General features: G+C 43.3%; 2 protein-coding genes across 3 annotated transcripts in view; one reads left to right on the top strand and one right to left on the bottom strand.

Annotated features, from left to right (window-relative positions):
* Positions 1-20213, top strand: part of ZCCHC4 (zinc finger CCHC-type containing 4) — a 1048879-nt gene that overhangs the window by 338953 nt on the left and 689713 nt on the right. The window lies entirely within an intron of this gene.
* LOC122794047 (E3 ubiquitin-protein ligase TRIM62-like) overlaps positions 1-20213 on the bottom strand; it is a 208554-nt gene that overhangs the window by 101403 nt on the left and 86938 nt on the right. Inside the window, exon 3 of one of the 2 annotated variants that reach the window (XM_044062165.1) lies at positions 17588-17821. The exons of the other annotated variant lie outside the window; for it this stretch is intronic. Coding sequence (XP_043918100.1) covers positions 17588-17821 — 234 coding nt within the window. The remainder of the gene's footprint in view (positions 1-17587; positions 17822-20213) is intronic. 2 annotated transcript variants of the gene reach the window in all.

Genomic DNA, 20213 nt, shown 5'->3' with positions numbered 1-20213 from the left:
CAGGCAGCTTCGCTTTTACCTGGACAGAACCAAGGATATTAGGAAAACAGAACAACTGTTTGTTTCTTATGCAGCAAATTCCCAGGGTAAAGCTATTTCAAAACAGACCATTTATAAATGGATTGCTCATGGAATCAGATTTTGTTACTCTCATCATGGAAAGCAAATCCCTGGAAAAATTAGGACTCGCTCTACCAGAGCTGCTGCTACTTCATCTGCCTTTCTCAGGGGAGTTCCTACCAAACATATTTTGGAAGCTGCAACTTGGAATTCAGTGCATTCTTTCTCTAAGCACTATAATCCCCCTCTTTATTCTAAGTCTAGGCAGGCTTTGCTTCTGCAGTCTTGCAAGGCCTTCTAGCCGCCCCTTCTACTCTATAACCACCACCCTTTATCTCAGCTTTGGGATTCAACCCTACAGTGATGACTGCAACAGTGAAACACGATGAACATAGTACAGTTGTGTACACTTACCATAAATGTAGATGTTCGAGTGTCTTCACTGTTGCAGTCTGGGTTACCCACCCTCCTGTCCCCTCTTATACTTTTATAAGTGTGGTTCCCTGCTTCACCCTTCTTCTGAGGTGTATTTGCTACAGGGTATGGGGTTTGTTGTATGTTACATTTTTGTTTTACTTTTAGCCTTTACTTTTGGGCACCTGACATCTGGGGCAAGAAAAATTGGAGAACATGGCTTCGGCTGGGAGCTTTGTACCCTTGGCGCACTGACGTCAGGGAGGGTGAGTACACAGCCGAAGCCGGACCCAGACTTTGGGATTTTGGCCGACTGAGGGCTGCCTGCCGGCAGGAAGAACCCTACAGTGATGACTGCAACAGTGAAGACACTCTAACATCTACATTTATGGTAAGTCTACACAACTGTACTTTTTATCCTGTGCAGCAGTAATACTGGGTGCTTGGCAGTCTGCTGGTATTGTGATTGGTCCTTTGGGGGGGGGGGTAAAGTTGGCACTGAATCTGTCGGCCAGTGTACTGGCAATATCTGTTGACTTGGTATAGGTGGTACCATTGTGCAGTAGCTCAGAGCAAGTCTGGGTATTGCCGTGGAGATTCTTTACATGACTACAGAATGCCTTGTGGTTGTCTTTACTATCTGCTGCAATTTGTTTTCATAGTTAGCTTTAGAGGACTTGATGAGGGATCTCAACTTTTTGTTGAGGCTGATAAGGGAGGTTTTCCGGTCTTGGGACTTCACCTTATTCTACATCAGTTTCCTCCTTCTGTTGTAGAGTTTCTTTTATGGCAGGGGACCACCAGATTGGCTTCCTTTTTTTAAAGAAGAGCATCTTGGTTCTGTTCGGTATGGCGAGATCCATGTATTTGTGACGTCTTCATACAGTGCGTTGGTGTATGATTCGGCGGTCATGCAGCTATTCTCCATTTGCATGGGTGCCGTGAAGTTAGCCACCTCTGTTTTTAAGATCCCAAAGGTTACCTTTGCGGGGGGGGGGGGGGTGATGTGGATTTCCAAAATTATTAGTTTGTGGTCGGATCTAACCAGGGAGGAGGAGTTTATTGGTGTAGAATGGTCACCTATATTACTAATGACCAGGTCAAGGATGTTGCTACCTGTAGTGGAGGTAAGAACGAGGTGGTCCAGGACACTGGAATTAATGAATTCCAGGAAACATTTGGCAAGTGTATTGGTACATGAGTAGTTTTCCCAGTTAATGGAGGGGTAGTTGAAATCACCCAGTATGAGTGTGTTAGGTTGGACCCTAATATTCTCCAGGGTACTTAGGAACGTGGAGTGTGAATCTTGGGACATGATTGGGGACCTATAGCATGCTATGACCGGAGTCGCTGTCTTACACAATGTTAGCTGCACCTGAAGTATCTCAGATATGTTATGTTGGGCTACCAGTCTGGAGATGTGCGCATCCTTTATGAATATGGAAACACCACCTCCTTTGGAGCTTCGGTCCAAGTTTTAAGGCCGAAAGGTATGGAATGAGTTATAGCCTGGTAGTGCAGGGGTGCTTTCTGCTGCCTTGAACCAGGGCTCTGTTATAGCACAAATTTAAAATGTCTTCGCCATTTTAAAGAGTGCTTAGAGCAAGTGCATTTTGAGGTTTAGACTTCTAGCGTTGAGCAGCATGACCCTCAGTTTGCATTTGTTTGTAACTGTTATATTTGGTCTTTGGAATACAACCTAAAAAAGGCACTGTAGGGGTGGCAAGAGCCTTGGCCAGTATCTGGAAGTTCAGGGGTGGCAGATGCAGGCCAACACTGGCAAAGCATCGAGGTCTTTCAGTCATGTCATCCCAGACAGACAGATACTGGATCGTCTTAGAATGATACCAGAACTTAGCCATTTGTTGAAATCAATCATTTTTCTGCTTGTACTGTGGTATCATTCTGGGTGATAGTAGGATGCTGCTCAGGGCTAAGGTCATACCTACCTGGGCTACATAATCTGAAAGCTCCTCCGTGTCTCTTTAAATGTAGTCCAGGGAGATACGTCTCAGGTCATTCACACCCACATGTACAATGACAGAGTCATATTTGTACCTGCTTTTAGGGACCTGACTGCGTGCATTATGTGGCAGATCCTGGTGCCTGACAGGTAGCTGACTGTTGCTTTCTCTTTATTCAACCTAGTAAATGGGACTTCAGTGTGCCTCACTGTCAAGTCACCTATGTCTAGTGTGTTGGGCATGCTGTTTTGCCATGGGGGCTTTGGTTGAGTGGCACACTGTTTAGGAGAGTTGTGTGTCTCATTATTAGTGTTGTGTTGTGGTGGTCAAGTGCGTTTCCACCTTGGAGGTCTCTGCTGTTTGGGAAGATTTTTATTGAGAGCCTCCATGAAGGTGGGTGTGTGGTTTGTGTTTTTATGTGAAGGCAGTGCTTGTGTGTGTTTTGGAGGGCTATGTGTTCCATGTGGTGTGGTGCAAGTGTTGACCTTCTTCTCTTGACCAGGTATTCCGGCCTTGGCTAGAGAGTGCATGGCTTCCAGTTTGGATATATAAGTGCATCTCTTGCAAGTCGGAGTGTTGGGAGGTGAGAGGAGGGGGTTTTCAGTGTACATGAGGCACTTGCTACATTCCCTCAGGGTGCCCAAGTTCACCAGGTTAGTAGGAGAAAGCACAGGGAACTGACCTTTAGACATGCCTGGAGGGGTGGGCATTTACTGGAGCTGTTTCCTTGTAGAGCATTTAGTGCTGGTAGCACTTTTGTGTGGTACAATAATTAATACAAGAAGTCTTTTAAAGTGCTAGACTAATAAGTTAGTAAAAGTGCAGGAGAGGAGAGAACTAGCAGATCTAAGGGAAACATTGAAGAGCAGACTTTGGTACCACTCTGAAGCTTACAAACAGTCCTGGATACAGCAAATCTGTATCTGGACTAGACTAGTTGCAGGAAAGGCGAGAAACGAGGGCAAATGCGGGCTTTTAAATCAGAAAGTTGAAACAGATGGAAAAAAATGCCCAAATGGCCAATAAACTACTATTTCTGGGCCAGAAACCACTCCTCTTGTGGTTAATAGGCTACCTAGTGCTTACCACTCCTACTGATAAATTAGAAGGCTTCCCTCCAACACAGGAATTCTTGGGGGTGGGCTCATTAGCTTACAAACAGTCCTTGGTACAGCAAATATGTGTCTGGACTAGACTAGTTACAGGAAAGGCAGGAGACAAGCTTAATTTTTTTTTAACAGAAAAGCAGCTAAAACGACACTAAAAACAATTCAAGTGCAGTGCAAGCTAGCACACTAGTGTGTGTAGCAGTATTAAAACAAATACAGTTTAAAGAAATGCAATTTATTCAAAATATATTCTGAACTGAATTCAATTATTGTTTTATTCAACTCTGAACCGTTAAAAGTGCGAAAAATATACTTAGCTGAGAAGCACACTCAGTCAGATAGGTTATCTTCTCCCTCTATTCTGCCAGTATCAAAGCTGTGATAGACTGGAGTGATCCCTATGGCATGTATTTTAACAATCAGACACATTTGAAAGGCTACAGTGTTTCATAATCAAAAATAAAAAAAAAATCATGGGTATCTTGAGCTGTACAGATAAGTTAAAGGCCCTCTCACTCTATTGTATTTCTTACAGGCTCCAACATATTGAATTTGCCATGAAATACCTTGATGTCAGGAGTGTTCCACAGTATATATGTTATTTTAAAACAAAGCATACTCCTATGTAACCTACATATGGAACTTCATTTGACTGTTGCCATTTCTAGGGGTATGTTTTGCCTCTAAAAGAATACACAGGCTCTGAAACACTGTGATGTTATGTATTTTATCTTGACCTAATCATCAGGTGTTAATTATCATAGTGATCTAGCCTACAGATTTGTAAACAGCTATAAGTATTGCTATTTGCACATTAGACTCTGGAAGAGATGCACAGTTTTTTGTTGATATAACCTGCCGGCTTTGTCATTTTCGGATATTATAAAACAGAGGATCGTACTACTTTTTTTTTTCTTATTGCCAGTATAAGTGAACAGTTACTAGAAAATGTAAATCAAAATCTAGACCAATTGTAATTGAAGTACTGAATAATTTAAATGAGATAAAAAAGACTAAAGGTGGGATCTTTGAAAATGGAAATGGGCATGTTGCATAGAAATAAATGGAAATTCTAGAACGAATACATGCAGAATAATGTTCAGGAGAAAGGAATGAGGTTTAAGGGAAAGCAGTGATGAGCAATTGATGTATTGTTGAACTGATTAATTATAAAAAAGAAAGCAAGAATATATGTAATTATCATGCATGAATATAACAAATGTTAACATGGTCTGTTGTCTTTTCTATTAATGTATGCATGCCTATGTCTTACGTGATAATTTACTGAAGAGTTAAAAAAAAAAGAACATGTACATCTTTGTTTACATTTTTAGAGTGGCTAGCTATTAACCTTTCATTCCAAGGAGAGGTCACACACACATTTTTGTGGCAGTAAATCCTGCCCACCATGTACATCAGACTCACAATGCTAGTTATTCTTCCTTCCTTCCAGTCACTGGTCTTTGGAGATGTGTGTGATTAGGGTGGTATTCCTGTCTCGGGGGAAAGTGTGAATCTCACTGTCACACTGGTGCATTGACATGTGCCTGGAATATTTAAAGGCACTCTGTATTTACTTTCATTTCATAGCATCTGTCTCGATGAACTTTTAAAGTATTCCATTCACTGCACCATATACCCAAGACTATATTGTCATGAGCCACTTCTTTGACTTTCTGAACATTTCCACACATTTCCAGAGGAAGGAGAACTGTCTCCATTTGGTGTTTTCCTGCCAGCAGTCTTCAGTTGATGTGATTCAGTTTTTCAAGGTAGGATGCTGAGCTGCAGATGGAAATTTTTCCACAGTGTCATTGTCCATTTGCGAATTTACCCTTAGGTTATCTCTGGCTGTCTCTGATGATAGTCCTCCTTGTTTAGATATTGTACACTGATATTGTTTACCAAATAATAATTCTTTATTTGAAATTAAAGCCCTGAAAACTATCTAAAAATTGTCTTCCATTAGAGGTGCTTGTCTCACCATTTAAATCTGTTGCTGCGTTAATGGTTTATAACTGGTACTGGTGATGGTTACTAGTTGCAGAGAGAGACTTCCATGTTGTGTACTGTGTCCATATGTTCTTCATGTTTCACTGTTGCAGTCAAAACACTTGGATTATCTGCCTTCACGTAGCTCTCAACTGGCCCGAATACCAGAGACTTAGTATTTCTGTGTCAGATGCTGTCGCTCCAGGACTGACGTTAGGTCGTCAGGGGTATAAAAACAGACAGCTGATGCCATTACATCAGTCTTTCTTGCCGAGGAGCCCGAAGCAGAAGCAGTTTGCATGAGTGCTGGTCGGCCGCTACCTGAGTTTTTGTTTACAAATTGAATCATCCTGAAGTCTTCTAAAGCTAAGTATCCCATTGGGGTTCCTTTGTTCTTGCTCTAACCGATGTCAAAAGTAAAGATAAAGACAGAGACAGACTACACATGTCCAAAGCTGCCGATGATGCTTCCGAGACCCATTCAGAGTCTGGTATGCCGCGAGACTCTTCTTCAGCAATGGAACCTGCGGATGTCCCTACCTTGGATGGGTCCGGAGCCGCTGAGCAGGCACCAGCTACTGAAGAAGTTCTTCACACTATCGATGTTCGACACAACTTCAGTTCTCTCTAAAACTACCGAGTTTCTAAGGCCAAGAGTACTCGCTACTCCTAGAAAACCGACGGCCAAAGTGCATGCACCTGCTCCCTTGCCACAACATCAAATGCTTAGAATGGCAGAAGACTTTATTATGCTGATTAGGGGAAGTCAGTATTCCCCTGCTAAGAGAAAAAGAGACCAGTCCCCAGCAGCTTCAACAGACCAAGAGTCCGATGACTCTGAGGTATCTGACTATGAAGACATGCCCTTATCTGCTTATGAGGATTCAAATGCAGAGAAATCCATTCCTTCTGCTTCTCCTCCAGAGGATTTTTCTTTTGGTGAAAACTTACATACTTTAAGAGAGTATTTTCACTGGGAATGCCAAGACTATCCTCAATCCAAAAAGAGACTTGGAGAATTTCTAGATTTGCCACAACACAGGCCTTTAGCAATTCCTCCAGTCCTGGAAGTTGTTGATGTCTTTATGGAATCCAGTCTTACTCCTGATACTTTACCCCTGCTCCTAGGAAACCAGACAGGTACTGCAGAGTGCCTGACTCTCACAAATTCCTTTTCAAAAATCCTACTGCTAACACAGAAATCATTTCCCAGGGGCCTAAAGGTATCAAGGCAACTACAGCTAAGAATCCCACCCCTTTGGACAGAGATTCCAGAGCTTTGGACAGATGGGGTAAGGACGTATATACCTCTGCAACTCTTGCCATTAAGGCTTTGAATTGTCAGTTTCACATGCTCAAGTACCAGCAACATATTATGGAACGTATTAAGCAAAAAATAGCAACCTTTGCAGACTGTGCAGAAAATGAAGAATTGCAGGAGCTTATGCACTCTGCAAGTCAAGTCAGCAAGCATACATTGCAGTGTGGCTTTGATGCCCTAGAAGCATCTTGCAGGGCAGCAGTCACTGGTTCTGTACTGAGAAGGTATGCTTGGCTTAAGGAGCAAACCTTGCCAGACCATGTCAAATCAAAGTTATTAGACACTCCTTTGAACAAGGACAATCTGTTTGGCACCAAAGCAGAAGAGGTTCTTAAAAAGATGGAAGAAAAAGCTAAATCTATGCAGACAAAGAATTCTTACAAGTACAGCCTCCTAGATCCAGTAGGCATTGCCCCTCGAAACACTGGTCCTTTCCAGCCCCCTCCAGGCCATCACAAACTAGACCCAGGGAAATAGACCACCCAGACTACAGTCTCAGGGTATGCAGAGATCTAAGCAATGGAGTGCCCCCACACCCAAAGCAGAGAGTGCTAAGCCACCTCCTTACAGAAAGAACTCACTATGACTTTTCTATTGCATTCCCCACCTCTGGCCAACTGTCTGTGCCCCTAGGAGAAAAACTTGCCCTTTGTGCAAAAAACTGGATGTCCATCACCAAAGACCAGTGGGTCCTCAACATTGTATGCCAGGGGTACAAATTCTACTTCCACTCTCTGTTAACCCCAAAAGGGTTCCTAGACCTTCCTCCAAACCAGTGGGCAGAGGCGCAAAACCGAGTACTATCCCTCGATCAGGGCCATTCAACTGGTTCCAGCAGAACAGTTAGGTCAAGGATTCTATTCCAGACTTACACTGGTACCCAGAAAAGAGGGCTGTTGGTGTCCAGTCCTGGATCTTTCAATTCTTAACACCTTCCTGGTGGTACCAAAATTCAGAATGCTTACCCTGCAACAGCTTCTACCTGTGCTAGCCAAGGATGCCTGGTTAGTCACCCTAAACTTAAAAGAAGCCTATCTGCACATCCTTATAAGGGAGTCATGCAAGTAATATCTACGTTTCAGGGCCGGATCTATGCATTGTCAGTTCTCTGCACTCTCTTTGGCTCCTCCAATGCTCCCAGAGTATTCAGAAAATGCTTGGCTCCAGCCATTGCTTACTGCAGCCAGAGAAATATCCAAATTTACCTGCACTTGGACAGCTTCCTAATACAGGCGGATAGTCAGGAATTGCTGTTGCAGCACCTGACATTTGTAAAAAAACATCTCACATCCCTGGGGTACACCATCAATGAAAATAAATCAAAACTAGTGCCCAGTCAAAAGATGTATTCCTGGGAGCAAGCTTGGACACAGCATCCCAGATGGCATTCCTCACTTCAGAAAAGTAAGCCTTTCTGACAGACTATTTCAAACAAATGGCCACAAGAACCCAGCTATCCGCAAGGAAAATCCTGCAGGCCCTAGGCTTCATGGCCTCGTGCATCTTGCTAATTCCATATGCCAGTCTGCATATGAGGAAACTTCAGTGGTACTTAAAAAGTCTTTGGTGCTGACATTCTCAGGACCTGGAAACCTTCATTACTATAATACCCTGTCTAAGGACAGATTTTCTTGGGTGGGCAGCAGCATGCAACCACAACAAGGGACTGCCCTTTACCAACCCCACGCCGTCCAGTCCCTAACCACAGATGCATCAGACTATGCCTGGGGTGCACACATGAACAGCAAATGCATTCAGGGTCTCTGGAGCCCAAGTCAAATTCATATGCACATCAACCAGAAAGAGATGCTAGCTGTGCAGCACACCCTGACAGCTTTCAGATCCCTACTCTATCCAGGACAATTGCTAATAAAAACAGACAACAATACAGCTTTGTGGTACATCAACAAGCAGGGAGGATCCCACTCTTACCCACTCTGCAGGTTAGCCATGGCCGTGTGAATCACGGCCTTGGACATGCAAGTCCATCTGCAAGCTAATTTCCTGCCAGGCAAACAAAACTCACTGGCAGATGACTTAAGCAGACATCTCTTAGACCCACACGAGTGGCAATTAGATCCTAGCACTTTCAACCTTCTGATTCAGAAATGGGGTACCCCAGTGGTGGATCTCTTTGCTTCCCCCTGCAACCACCAGCTCAGCAAATTCTGCACCAGGAGTCCTCACAGCAGGGCCTGGAAAGTGGATGCCCTATCTTTTCAGTGGGTAAATCTCTCAATCTATGCCTTCCCACCTCTGCCCCTTCCCCCAAGAGTATTACTCAAAATAAGATAGGACAGTCCAAGGGCAATTCTAATTGCCCTGGACTGGCCACGGTAGTACTGGTACCTACACCTGCGCAGCCTGACACCGGTGCCACCCTGGCACCTACACCAGAACCCAACCCTACTCTCTCAGCAGGAGGGACAGATTTTGCATCCACATCTGCAAACCCTAAATCTTGCAGCCTGGCTTATCCCTTGAATTCTCCCCCAGCAACCCTAAGCAAGCAGGTGCTGGACGTCATTCTTGAAGCCAGAAGACCCAGTACAAGAAAATCCTATGCTGATAAGTGGAAAAGATACTGCGCCTGGATTCAATATAAAGGAGAGGACACAGCTCTGCTGTCCCTGCCTCTAATCCTGGATTACTTAGCAGATCTACTCCACAAAGGCCTGTCCTTCTCCATTAAGATACATGCCTCAGCCATTTCAGCTCATTACAACACTGAGCCACCTTTCTTCTCGCACCCTCTTATCAAACAGTTCCTGACAGGGGCAAACAACTTAAGGCTGCCAAGGAGAGCTCCCACCCCTGCTTGGGACCTTAACTTTGTACTAGAAAAGCTCACACTTCCCCCCCTTTGAACCTGCAACATCAGCAGAATTAAAATTCCTCCTTTGGAAAACAGCCTTGCTTCTGGCCATCACTTCAGCTAGAAGAGTGTGTGAGCTACAAGCACTTACAGCTGTGGAACCCTTCATTATTTTCCATGTTGACAGGGTCTCCCTCAGGACTAGCTCTTTCTTTATGTCTAAAGTGGTGTCCAATGTGGCTCTCAACCAATCCATCCATTTGCCAACCTTCTTACCTAATCCTCAAAATAAAGGGGAAAGGATCCTGCACTCCTTGGACATGCACAGACAGCTCAGATTCTACCTTGATAGGACTAAGCCCTTCAGAAAATCTGACCAGTTGCTAGTCAGCTTTGCAACAGAGGCAGAGGGCAGGGTCATTTCAAAACAAACTATTTCCAAATGGATAGTACATTGCATCCATTTCTGCTACAAGCACCACAGGAAACCAACCGCTCAGGGGGTCAGAACTCATTCTACTAGGGCAACATCTACCTCTACAGCATTTCTCAGGGAGTCCCTACCAGGGACAATCCTGAAAGCTGCTACCTGGAGTTCTGTACACACCTTCACCAAGCATTACCACCTGCCTATCTTTTCCAAATCCAGGGCAGGTTTTGCAACTGCAGTCCTGCAAGGCATTCTAGCCAGCCCTAACTCTTCTTGACTGCCTCCACCCTTCTTCAGCTTTGAGAATTTACCCAAGTGTGATGACTGCAACAGTGAAACACGAAGAACATAGTACAGTTGTGTACATTTACCATAAATGTAGATGTTTAAGTGTATTCATTGTTGAGGTCCTGGTTTGCCTCCAGCCCCCTGGTTTCCGTCTCCCTCTCTCCTCTCTATGCTGTTACTAACCCCCCTTTCTGAGGTATTGGTATTTACTTTTTACTGGTGGTGTTTTCCCCCACCATAACTTAGCTCCCTATTTGGGGGGCTCCTGACATTTGGGGCAAGAAAAAACGATGTAATAGGTTCATAGGTAGGTACTAGGCTATCTGCCCAAGGGCATTTATAAGCCTAGCCAGAATGTGTTGGCTTTCGCATCCCCTTTAAATTAGTTTCCTGGGACTTTGTCTAGCAGGGCCACTGAAGTGATCCCAGGGGTAAACCTATGATTTCCCATCCAGTCGTCAAGATTTCTCTTGAAGAGAGTCAGCGAGGGGCTCTGCCTAACATAAATTGGGATTCTATTCCAGCGCGAGAAAAGTCTCTGAGACAGGAATCTATCCCTCCAACATGTCCTGTTTATTGTTGTGCTGAGATTTAGTTCACTGGAGCGTGTGGCTCTGGGATTTGGTTTTCCTGAGATGGAGCACGTCCATTAATTCCGGGTTGGACATGGCCTTATACGTCAGGCAGAGATCACCTTTGAGTAGGCGGTAAGCAACCGAGTAAAGCTGGAGTTTTTTTAGACTAGCTGCATAGGCAATCTCTTTGAGGCCCATGATCCTCTTGGTGAGGTACTTCTGTGGTCTTTCCAGCTGTTGCAGATGTCGAGTAAGGTACATTCCAAATGGGGCATTGTACTCTATTATGGGCCTAATGAGTGATGAGTAGAGGGGCACAATGACCTCTCTTGATCTAGAGGTGAATCCTTTTGTGATTAGGTGGGCTACATAGAAGGGATTTCTAACTACTTTGGCAATGTGATTATCGAAGGAGAGGTTGCTACCTGGGTCCCGAGGTCCCTAATTACATCTTCCGTACTTAGTGGATTACCACCTATGTGATAATTCGTGGGCCCTTTGTTTTTCCCAAAGGGGATGACTATGCATTTTTTGGCATTCAGCTTGAGGCCATGGTTTTGACACCAGGTATCTGTCTTTGTGAGACCCTTCTGGAAGGATGTCTGTGTCAGCCGGTGAGTCGATTATGGCCCCCAGTTTGCAGTCATCTGTGAACTTGGTTAGCCATAGTCCTCCCATGCTTGCCTGTACCTCAGAGAAGTATATACCGAGCAGGAGGAGTCCCAGGACCGAGCCCTGTGGGACGCCACTTGTAACTGGTTTAGAGTCGGATATGGCACTTGCGACTCTGACCATGTGTGTTCTATCCGTGAGCCAGTTGGCCACCCATCTCGTGACATAGGGGTTAATGTTCAAGCTAGTGAGCTTATCTATGATGCCAGAGTGTGGAATGGTGTCAAAGGCCTTAGCGAGGTCCAGGTAGGCTGTGTGGACTACCTTTCCTTCATCTGTGGCTTTGGTAACTGTTTCAAAGAAGTCAACTAGGTTTAGGAGGCAGGATCTGCCTTTAACAAAGCCAAATTCAGTAGGGTCTAGTGTCTGGAGGTTCCCAATGTCTCTGTTTATGAGTTCCATGATAATTCGCTCCATAGTTTTGCAGACCAGGCTAGTCAGGCTTATAGGACGATAGTTCCCTGGTTCTGTTGTGGCACCACCTTTGTGGAGCGGGATGACTGTTGCTGTACGCCATTCTTTGGGTACATAGCCTGTGGTAAGGCTGAGTCTGAACAGTGAATTTTGGTGAGGGTTTAGTTCCTTTTGGGGTTTGTGTAAGATGCAGCCTGGGACACCATCCGGTCCCATTGATGCTGTGTTCTTAGCTTTGGAGAGGGCTTTTTTTACCTGCATGTCCATGATGTCTGGGGCTCTGCATTTTTCTGGGATGGACACCGGCCCTTTTGGGGGTGGGGGTAAAGTCTGCACTGAACTTGTCAGCCAGGATGTTGGCAATGTCAGTTGGTTCAGTGTATATTTTGCCATTTTGCACTAACTCGGAGCATATCTGAGAGTTACCACCTAGATTTTTGACATAGCTAAAGAAGGCTTTGTGGTTATCTTTAGAGTCCTTGGCAATTTTTCTTTCGAAACTAGCCTTGGATGATTTTATGAGGGATCGTAGTTTCTTGCTAATATTGATCAGTGATGCCTTTCCTTTTTGGGATTTAGCTCTATCATGTAGTAGTTTCCTCCTTCTGTTGTAAAGCTTATTTATGGCCGGGGACCACCAGACTGGTTTCCTTTTTTTGAGGGAGTGAGTTTTGGTTTTACTTGGGATGGCTCGATCCATGCATCCCTGTAGATGCTCATAGAATGCACTTGTAAAGGATTCTGCGGTTTGGGCAGAATTATCCTTTAGCAAGGGGGCTATGAAACTTTCCACCTCAGTCTTGAGAAGTGTGAAGTTGGCTTTTGAAAAGTTTTTCACAGTGGTTTCCTTGACTTGGGGTGGGGTCGGGATGTGGATGTCCAGTGTGATTAGTTTATGATCTGATCTTACCAGCGAGGGGTTTACCTCTGGTGTGGAGCACTGATCTCCCATGTTGGTGATGATCAGGTCCAGTATGTTGTCACCTCTTGTGGGCATGGTGACCAGCTGTTCCAAGGTGTTTGAGTTTAGAAACTCCAGGAAGTATTGGGCAAAGGAGTTTGTACTCGAGTAGTTTACCCAGTCAATGTTTGGGTAGTTAAAATCTCCCAATATCATGGTGTTAAGTAGGACCTTTGTATTTTCCAATGTTCTCAGGAATGCTGAGTGGGGGTCCTGAGCCAAGGTAGGTGATCTGTAGCTATGATCTAAAAAGCAGCTTTTCCCACTGATATTTGCACATGGATGGTCTCTGAGGCCTTGTGCTGTACTACTAATTTGGAGGCGTGGGCATTCTTTATGAAAATGGACACACACCCTCCTTTTGTATTTCGGTCCGGGTTCTTGGGCCGAAAGGTATGGTATAAGTTGTAGCCTGGTAGTGCTGGGGTGCTCTCTGGAGCTTTGAACCAGGTTTCTGTTACTGCACAGATATCAATTTGCTCTATGCTAAGGAGTGCCTCAAGTGCGTGCATTTTGAGGTTTAGCTTTCTGGCATTGAGTAGCGTTACCCTCAGTTTCTGGTTTCTTGTGTTGTTTATGGAGGTGGGTTTGTCTTTTGAGCCTTGCCTAAAAAAGGCACTATGGGGGTGGCAAGAGCCTTGGCCAGTATTCGAAAGCCTAGGGGCGACAGGTGCAAGCCATCTCTGGCGAAGCAGCTTGGCTTGTTGAGCATGTCATCCCAGGCTGACAGACACTGGATCCCCTTTGAACAACACCAATAGCTTAGCCAATTGTTAAAACTGATAATTTTTTCTTCGTACTGTGGCATCATTCTTGGTGAGGGCAAGATGCTACTCAGGGTCAGGGTCATACCGGCCTGGGCTACATGATCAGAGAGCTCCTGTATGTTTCTTTTCATGTAGTCCAGAGAGGTACGTCTCAGGTCATTCACACCAACATGTACAATGACAGAGTCATATTTGTACTTGTTTTGGAGTGATCTGAGTGCTTGTGTTATGTGGCGGATCCTGGCACCCGACAGGCAGCTTACAGTAACCTTCTCCTTGTTCAGTCCAGTGAGTGGGACGTCAATGTGTTTGACAACAGAGTCACCTATTACTAGTGTATTGGGTGTGTTGTTGTGCCTTAAGGGCTGTGGTTACGTAGCACACTGACTTTGTGAAGTATGTGATACGTGGTGGTTGTTTGAGGGTGGAGGTTGCTTGGATGTCTGCTTTGGAGGTCTCTGCTGCTTAGGCAGAGTTTTATTTAGAGCCTCCGAGTATGTTTTTGTGTATTTATGTGTGTTGTTTGCTGGTGCATGTGTGACTGTTTTATGCGAGACTGGAAGTGTGGTGCAAGTGTTTCCCTTCTCCTCCTGGCTGGCTGTTCCAGTCATGGGGTTGAGAGAGCTTAGCCTCCAGTTTGGCTGTATAGTTGCATCTCTCACATATATTTGTGTTTCTAGGAAGGAGGAGAGGGTTGTCCGTGTACATGAGGCAATTGTAACATTGCCTCAAGATGCCCAGATTCACCAGCTGGCCTGGAGAGTATACCTGAAACTGCCCTTTGGGCATGCCTGTATGGGTAGCTGAACTGTTTTACTGATTGTCCGGTAGGGACAAACTAGGGAGCCTTGTAGTATTGTATAGTAAAAGGGGAGGTGTTGTGTTAACGTTTATTAGTGCTTACTGAGAACTTGGAGCAAGTGCTGGGCTGTAAAAGGAAGTTAGAGTGCTTAGTTTGAGAGTTTTGACTAGTTCTAAGGGAAAAAATTGAAGAGCAGACTTCGTGGACCCTGGAATAGTTTAAACCTAAATCACAGAAACTCTAGAAAATCGGCGTTTTAGGCAGAATTAGCTAAAGGCAGCAACAAAATGCAGAAAAATGATACTTAATCACTCCAAAGTCTCTCTTTTGTCTCTCTGCCGCTGTAGAAATCTGCAGGGCACCAGGCAGGAGCTTGCTGAGCTGTATACTAGCACAAAAACCTTGCAAATGCGGGTTTTATAGCAGGGAAATGAAAGAGATAGAAATTAGCCCAAAATGGCCAATAAACTACTAATTTCTGGGCTGAAACCACTCCTCCAGGGACAGATAGGCTGCTCAAAGCTCCCTCTCTCACAGTGAACAGAGAAACTTCCTTCTATCAAAGTAAAGTATGGGCAAACCCAGAAACTTGTAATGCAGCCCTGAATTCAGTACTAACCTGAATACTGGACTAAACTAGCTTAGAAAGGTGGGAAAACAAGTATTTTTTTTTCCCAGAAAATAAAGCAGATACAATAAAGCAAAAACACTTTAAATGCACAGAAATGGCTACAACGGTTAAACAGGTAATTTAAACACAAAAACGACTTTGTTAAAGTGCAGGCAGTAAAATAAGTACAATATGTAGCTGAAACAAGCTTTTTAAATCACAGAAATTCTAGAAAATTGGTGTTAGCATTAGAATTAGCTAAAGACAGCAACAAAATGCAGAAAAATGATACTTAATCACTCCAAAGTCTCTCTTTTGCCTCTCTGCCTCTGTAGAACTCTACAGGGCACCAGGCAGGAGCTTTCTGAGCTGCCTGTTTTTATACTCCTGATGACCTGATGTCAGTCCTGGAGCGGCAGCATCCGATGCAGAAATACTAAGTCTCTGGTATTCGGGCCGACTGAGGGCTACCTGCAGGCAGATAACCCAAGTGTGATGACTGCAGAAAGTGAATACACCCAAACATCTACATTTATGGTAAGTGTACACAACTGTACTTTTTAAAGGTCCAAATCTCAGGGAGAATCTAGAAAAGGAGCAAGCACATTGAAGGAACACTGTGAAAATAATACAGAGAATGTACAGTAGGCACATTGAAGGAATGTTACAGAAATAATATAGAGGCTGTACTACAGGACATATAAGGATAGTTTGAATGGTTTCATTGTGCATTTTTAGCACATGTAAGTAAATGGGTGGTCGTAGATTATATAAGGGTAAAAGCTCTGAGAAAAGAAAGTGGACAACATGTAGAGGATGTGATGACAATGCAGGGAGGAAGAACTTGAGGAAGCATTTCATATAGAATTGAACAGCTTGTAATGTACATGTGGTAGCAGCAGAAGCAAGTTTAGAAATATAGAAGATAACTGGAATACTTCAAAATTAACAAATAGGAATTTTGTGTTTCAGCTGTATATAAAGTTCAAATCTGAATTAAGCATACAGCTTGTGTTAGTCATAAGGTTCTTAAGTGACAGCAGACTCTCTATATATACATGACCTCAGAGTAATTCCATGGCAGATGATGTAAGATTTGTGTTTCCATCTGAAAAGAACAGATGTGATGAGATAATGACGATGGAGAATGCATCTCCCAGGCATGGGAAGAATTTCTTTTGAAACTCTTCTAATGTCTACATTACCAGCTGAAATATAGATATGTAGATGTGAATTATGTACTGCTTGTAGACCTGCTCCTTGTATGTAACGTGGCTTATTCTATTTCTTTATTTTTTCATCTCTTTTTTGCAAGCTGAACTGTTGATTTGTTACAATGACACTGATATCACAAGTTAATGTGTAGAATTAATTAAAAACTTTATAATTAAAACGTTTTACTTTATTGTGAATTTGCTCGATATACTCCAGATAAGATACAGCATCATACTTACTCTACCATTCTGGGAGGACTAAACCAGTTGGAAGCTAGATAACTGTCTCAGCATTGCATATAAGTGCCATAGTGAGAGCTGAGCCTAAGTCCTTGTTTTAGATCTCAGGGTGTACCTTTATGGGACATGTTTGCACTAAAAACAATGGTACCACTTTTCCTACATGGTGAATCATCTGTCCTCATGACCTTTGTATCCTAATTGGTGGTCCCAAGGTTTAAATCCGAGATGGGTGCATTGAAGGTATGCCATGACCCAAAAGAGACTGCTATAGTACAGATTCAAATCTCTAGGTAAACACCTCCCCACCACTTTATTTTGCCATGAGCTGATAGAGCTGTGCCACTGTTGTGCTGTAATTGTGTGCAACATTCAAATGTGAACTTAGGACAGAGACAGCTATCCCAGTTTAGTTAAATTCTTGATATCCAGTAAAAGGCAGACATCTGCGGTCATTGCATGGTTCTGTGTGTTTTCTTTTTTTTTGTCATCAGTATCATCTAAAAATATAGTGTTTTCTCCTTCTTTACCCTTAGCACATTGTGCCCCTCCTGTTTTATGTACTGCCTTGCTTTCTATGATGCTTGGTAGCTATGCAATAATCCCTTTCAGATGTAAAATTCTGACTACTAGTGTTTGTTTTAGAGGAAGGACCCTTTGTCAGGCATTCCCCTTATAGACTAGGCTAAATTAACCCTTGAGCTTTCTTTTAGATCTGCTTGAGCATCAGTGGACTGTAGCTCCCCAGGTACAGTCATATTAACTGTTCATATTATAAACTAAACCTAGCTCCTTCATAGAGATTGCTGATTGGGTATAAAAATAATTTTCACTTGTTTCCAGTACATCTGAAGTGTTAACATTCACTTAATTTTCAATTTGTACAGTTGTTATTCTGCATTATACTATGCAATATGTCATAGTGCAATATTTGTATACCTGTTGTTTATTTCCTGATTTTAGCTGCTCCATCCCTTTTTGTGCATTTTTGATTGATTTCACTATGTGATCCAGTTCCTGGCTTTGCTCTTTCATCACCTTGGTGAGATTTCCCAGGGTTCTCCTTTTGTCTTCCTCAATTAGTTCCAGGGCAGCTTGTTCATCTTTATCGATAAGCTCTCTCATCGCATTGTATTGTTCCGAAACCTGCTGCTTGAGCTCATCTGTTCTGTTCTATTTGGAATACAAAACTAGCATTATCATGTTACCCTTCATCTCTTTCAGCAAAATGCTAACAGGAAAACACAGATTAATTCCTGAAAAATTAGGCACTTGACAGATAGGGCAGTCATTCACCTATTTTTGGAACATTTTCTTATTTCTCAGTTCTGATTAAGGAGACACCTGAGTCAGCCATAAATACGATCAAATTTAATGTTTATTGCACTTACAAAGTCATTGAAGATTTAGGCTTCTTCCTTGTATGCTATATTTGTAACAGTTTGACTGGTTTGAGTAGATCTTGATTTGCTTCAAGTAGGATTGGCGCATTTTAGATAGCTTGACCACTGAAGTCTATATCTATTGCTCGTGAAATGAACAACTACTGCTATCATTCTGGAAATCAGGTTCACTCTGTGATGTCAGTTTTCAGGGATACTGAAGTGTGCAGGCTGCCCTGTCAGGTATTAGGCATTGCGTACAAACCATCCCTACACTCAGTGCCAGTCCATCACAGGGCACACGCACATAAACTCACCTAGAGCCAATTTACTAGGAAGCTAGGGACACCAACAAAAAGCTACACAAACATGTGGATGACATGCCTGCTACTTGCAGCAGGCACTATAGTCAAGATCCTTTGCACTGTAATGTTGTCTTAGATCCATTGTGCCTCTGTTAAACCACTCAAAGCTTTAGCCAGATGAAGAAATACAGTCAAAGATTCAACTCAAGGAATATCTTACATAAAATATTTTTTGCGGAGATCAAGACATTACAATCCCCCTGGTAAGAGGCAACCCCCCCTTACGTAAATGTATTAGATCAGTGGTCACACAACCACAGTGAAAAGACCACACAAATGTGTATCACATCATTGCTAGCACACTAATGAAGTGCAATAGCAGAGAATTTAAGTAGGAAATAGCAGTTGCCCAGTTACATGTCAATGAGTTTAAACTGAGAAGTTAAAACCTCATCCATCTAATACACTTGTGCGTTAGTAATGCATGCTGTTCTCTCTCACTTTCTGTCTCACATATAAATATTTTGTTGAGGGAAGTAATCTGCTGCATTTTCTCATGACATTTACCAACTTTGCAAGCAAACTTTATTACAAAAGATGCCGGCATCAGACAGAAACTCAGATAAAGCAACCAGAAGCATGATGAATGCTCATTTTTTTGTAACAAAATTAATCTGTTTTATCAAGGGATAAGTACATTGTACCAGTAATTGTTTGACGTCTGTACACAACGTACTAATTGGCTTATTTCGGAAAACAATGATTTAGTCCCATACTTTCATCAGAATTTCTGTCATGTTTTTCCTGCTGCAACTGTTCATCTTTTAGCTGTTTCAAATGAGATCAGAGTCTGTGTAACGGACTATTAACTTATGAGAAAAGAGTGTTCTCTGATACCTTCTTGTGGAGCTTCATGCGATTCATTCTTATATAGATATATGCCTAGTTATTCAGTCTAAAACTGCATCAAACTGTAAACTAAATCTTCACTGCCATGAATAGCTGTGTTTGACAGACTTTGGAAATAATACCAAGATCACCTTTCTTAATGCTCTCTCTGATTGTTCAACCCTCTTTGGACCATCTGGAAAACATGGGGAAAAAAAAAACCCAGCATGGAATCGGAAAGAAAATCCCTAACCACTGTTGGTGCTAAACTTCAAATTCCAAACCACACCTTCTTAGGGATGCAGAGGAATCCTTGTCAGCTCTTGTTCTGAGGTGGCCAGCAGCAACAGGACAATCAAAAGTCTGGGAGAAACCATCTTCAAAGTGGCAACTTCCTGAATGTTTGCCAGCCAAAAGCAGTAGGATCACTTGATAGCAGCAGAGACTCCATGATTCACCATGGGGGACAACAGTCGTAATACCCAAGGCCTTGACTGACTGACCCACTGTGAAAGCAATCGGTGGCATCATTTATCCATCCCAGTCATTGTATAGAGAGACATCACATAGGACAAGTGGATGGGATGCTAAAATCCAGAGACCAGTTGAAGGGTGTGATAGTCATCCACATTTACAACATGGCAACTGCATGGCACTTCAGTCAATCAACAAGCAATATGATCTCGCTGTTAACTCCCTATCAAGAGGGTATGCAAATGGGTTGTATCCACAGGACTCTCTCTGATTGCCCATCACGTTCCTGGGGAGGCAAACTGTCTACTAGACAGGCTGAGCTGCTGCTGCTTACTGATGCATCACATGTCCCTCCGCCCATCAGAAGTATCAACGGTTTACTTCAATGGGGCAAGCCTTGCACTGACCTCTTTGCAGCCATAACTAGTGCAGATTGCATTAATTTTTCTTTCCTCATTCTTCCTCCAGTGGAATGCCCCAGGTGTGCTGCAGTCCAGAAATGCCCCCCAGCACTCA

Source organism: Protopterus annectens, chromosome 2.part1 (genome assembly GCF_019279795.1).
Source record: "Protopterus annectens isolate FY-2018-M chromosome 2.part1, PAN1.0, whole genome shotgun sequence".
NCBI classification, from domain to species: domain Eukaryota; kingdom Metazoa; phylum Chordata; order Ceratodontiformes; family Protopteridae; genus Protopterus; species Protopterus annectens.
This window is presented reverse-complemented; position numbering and strand designations above follow the sequence as displayed.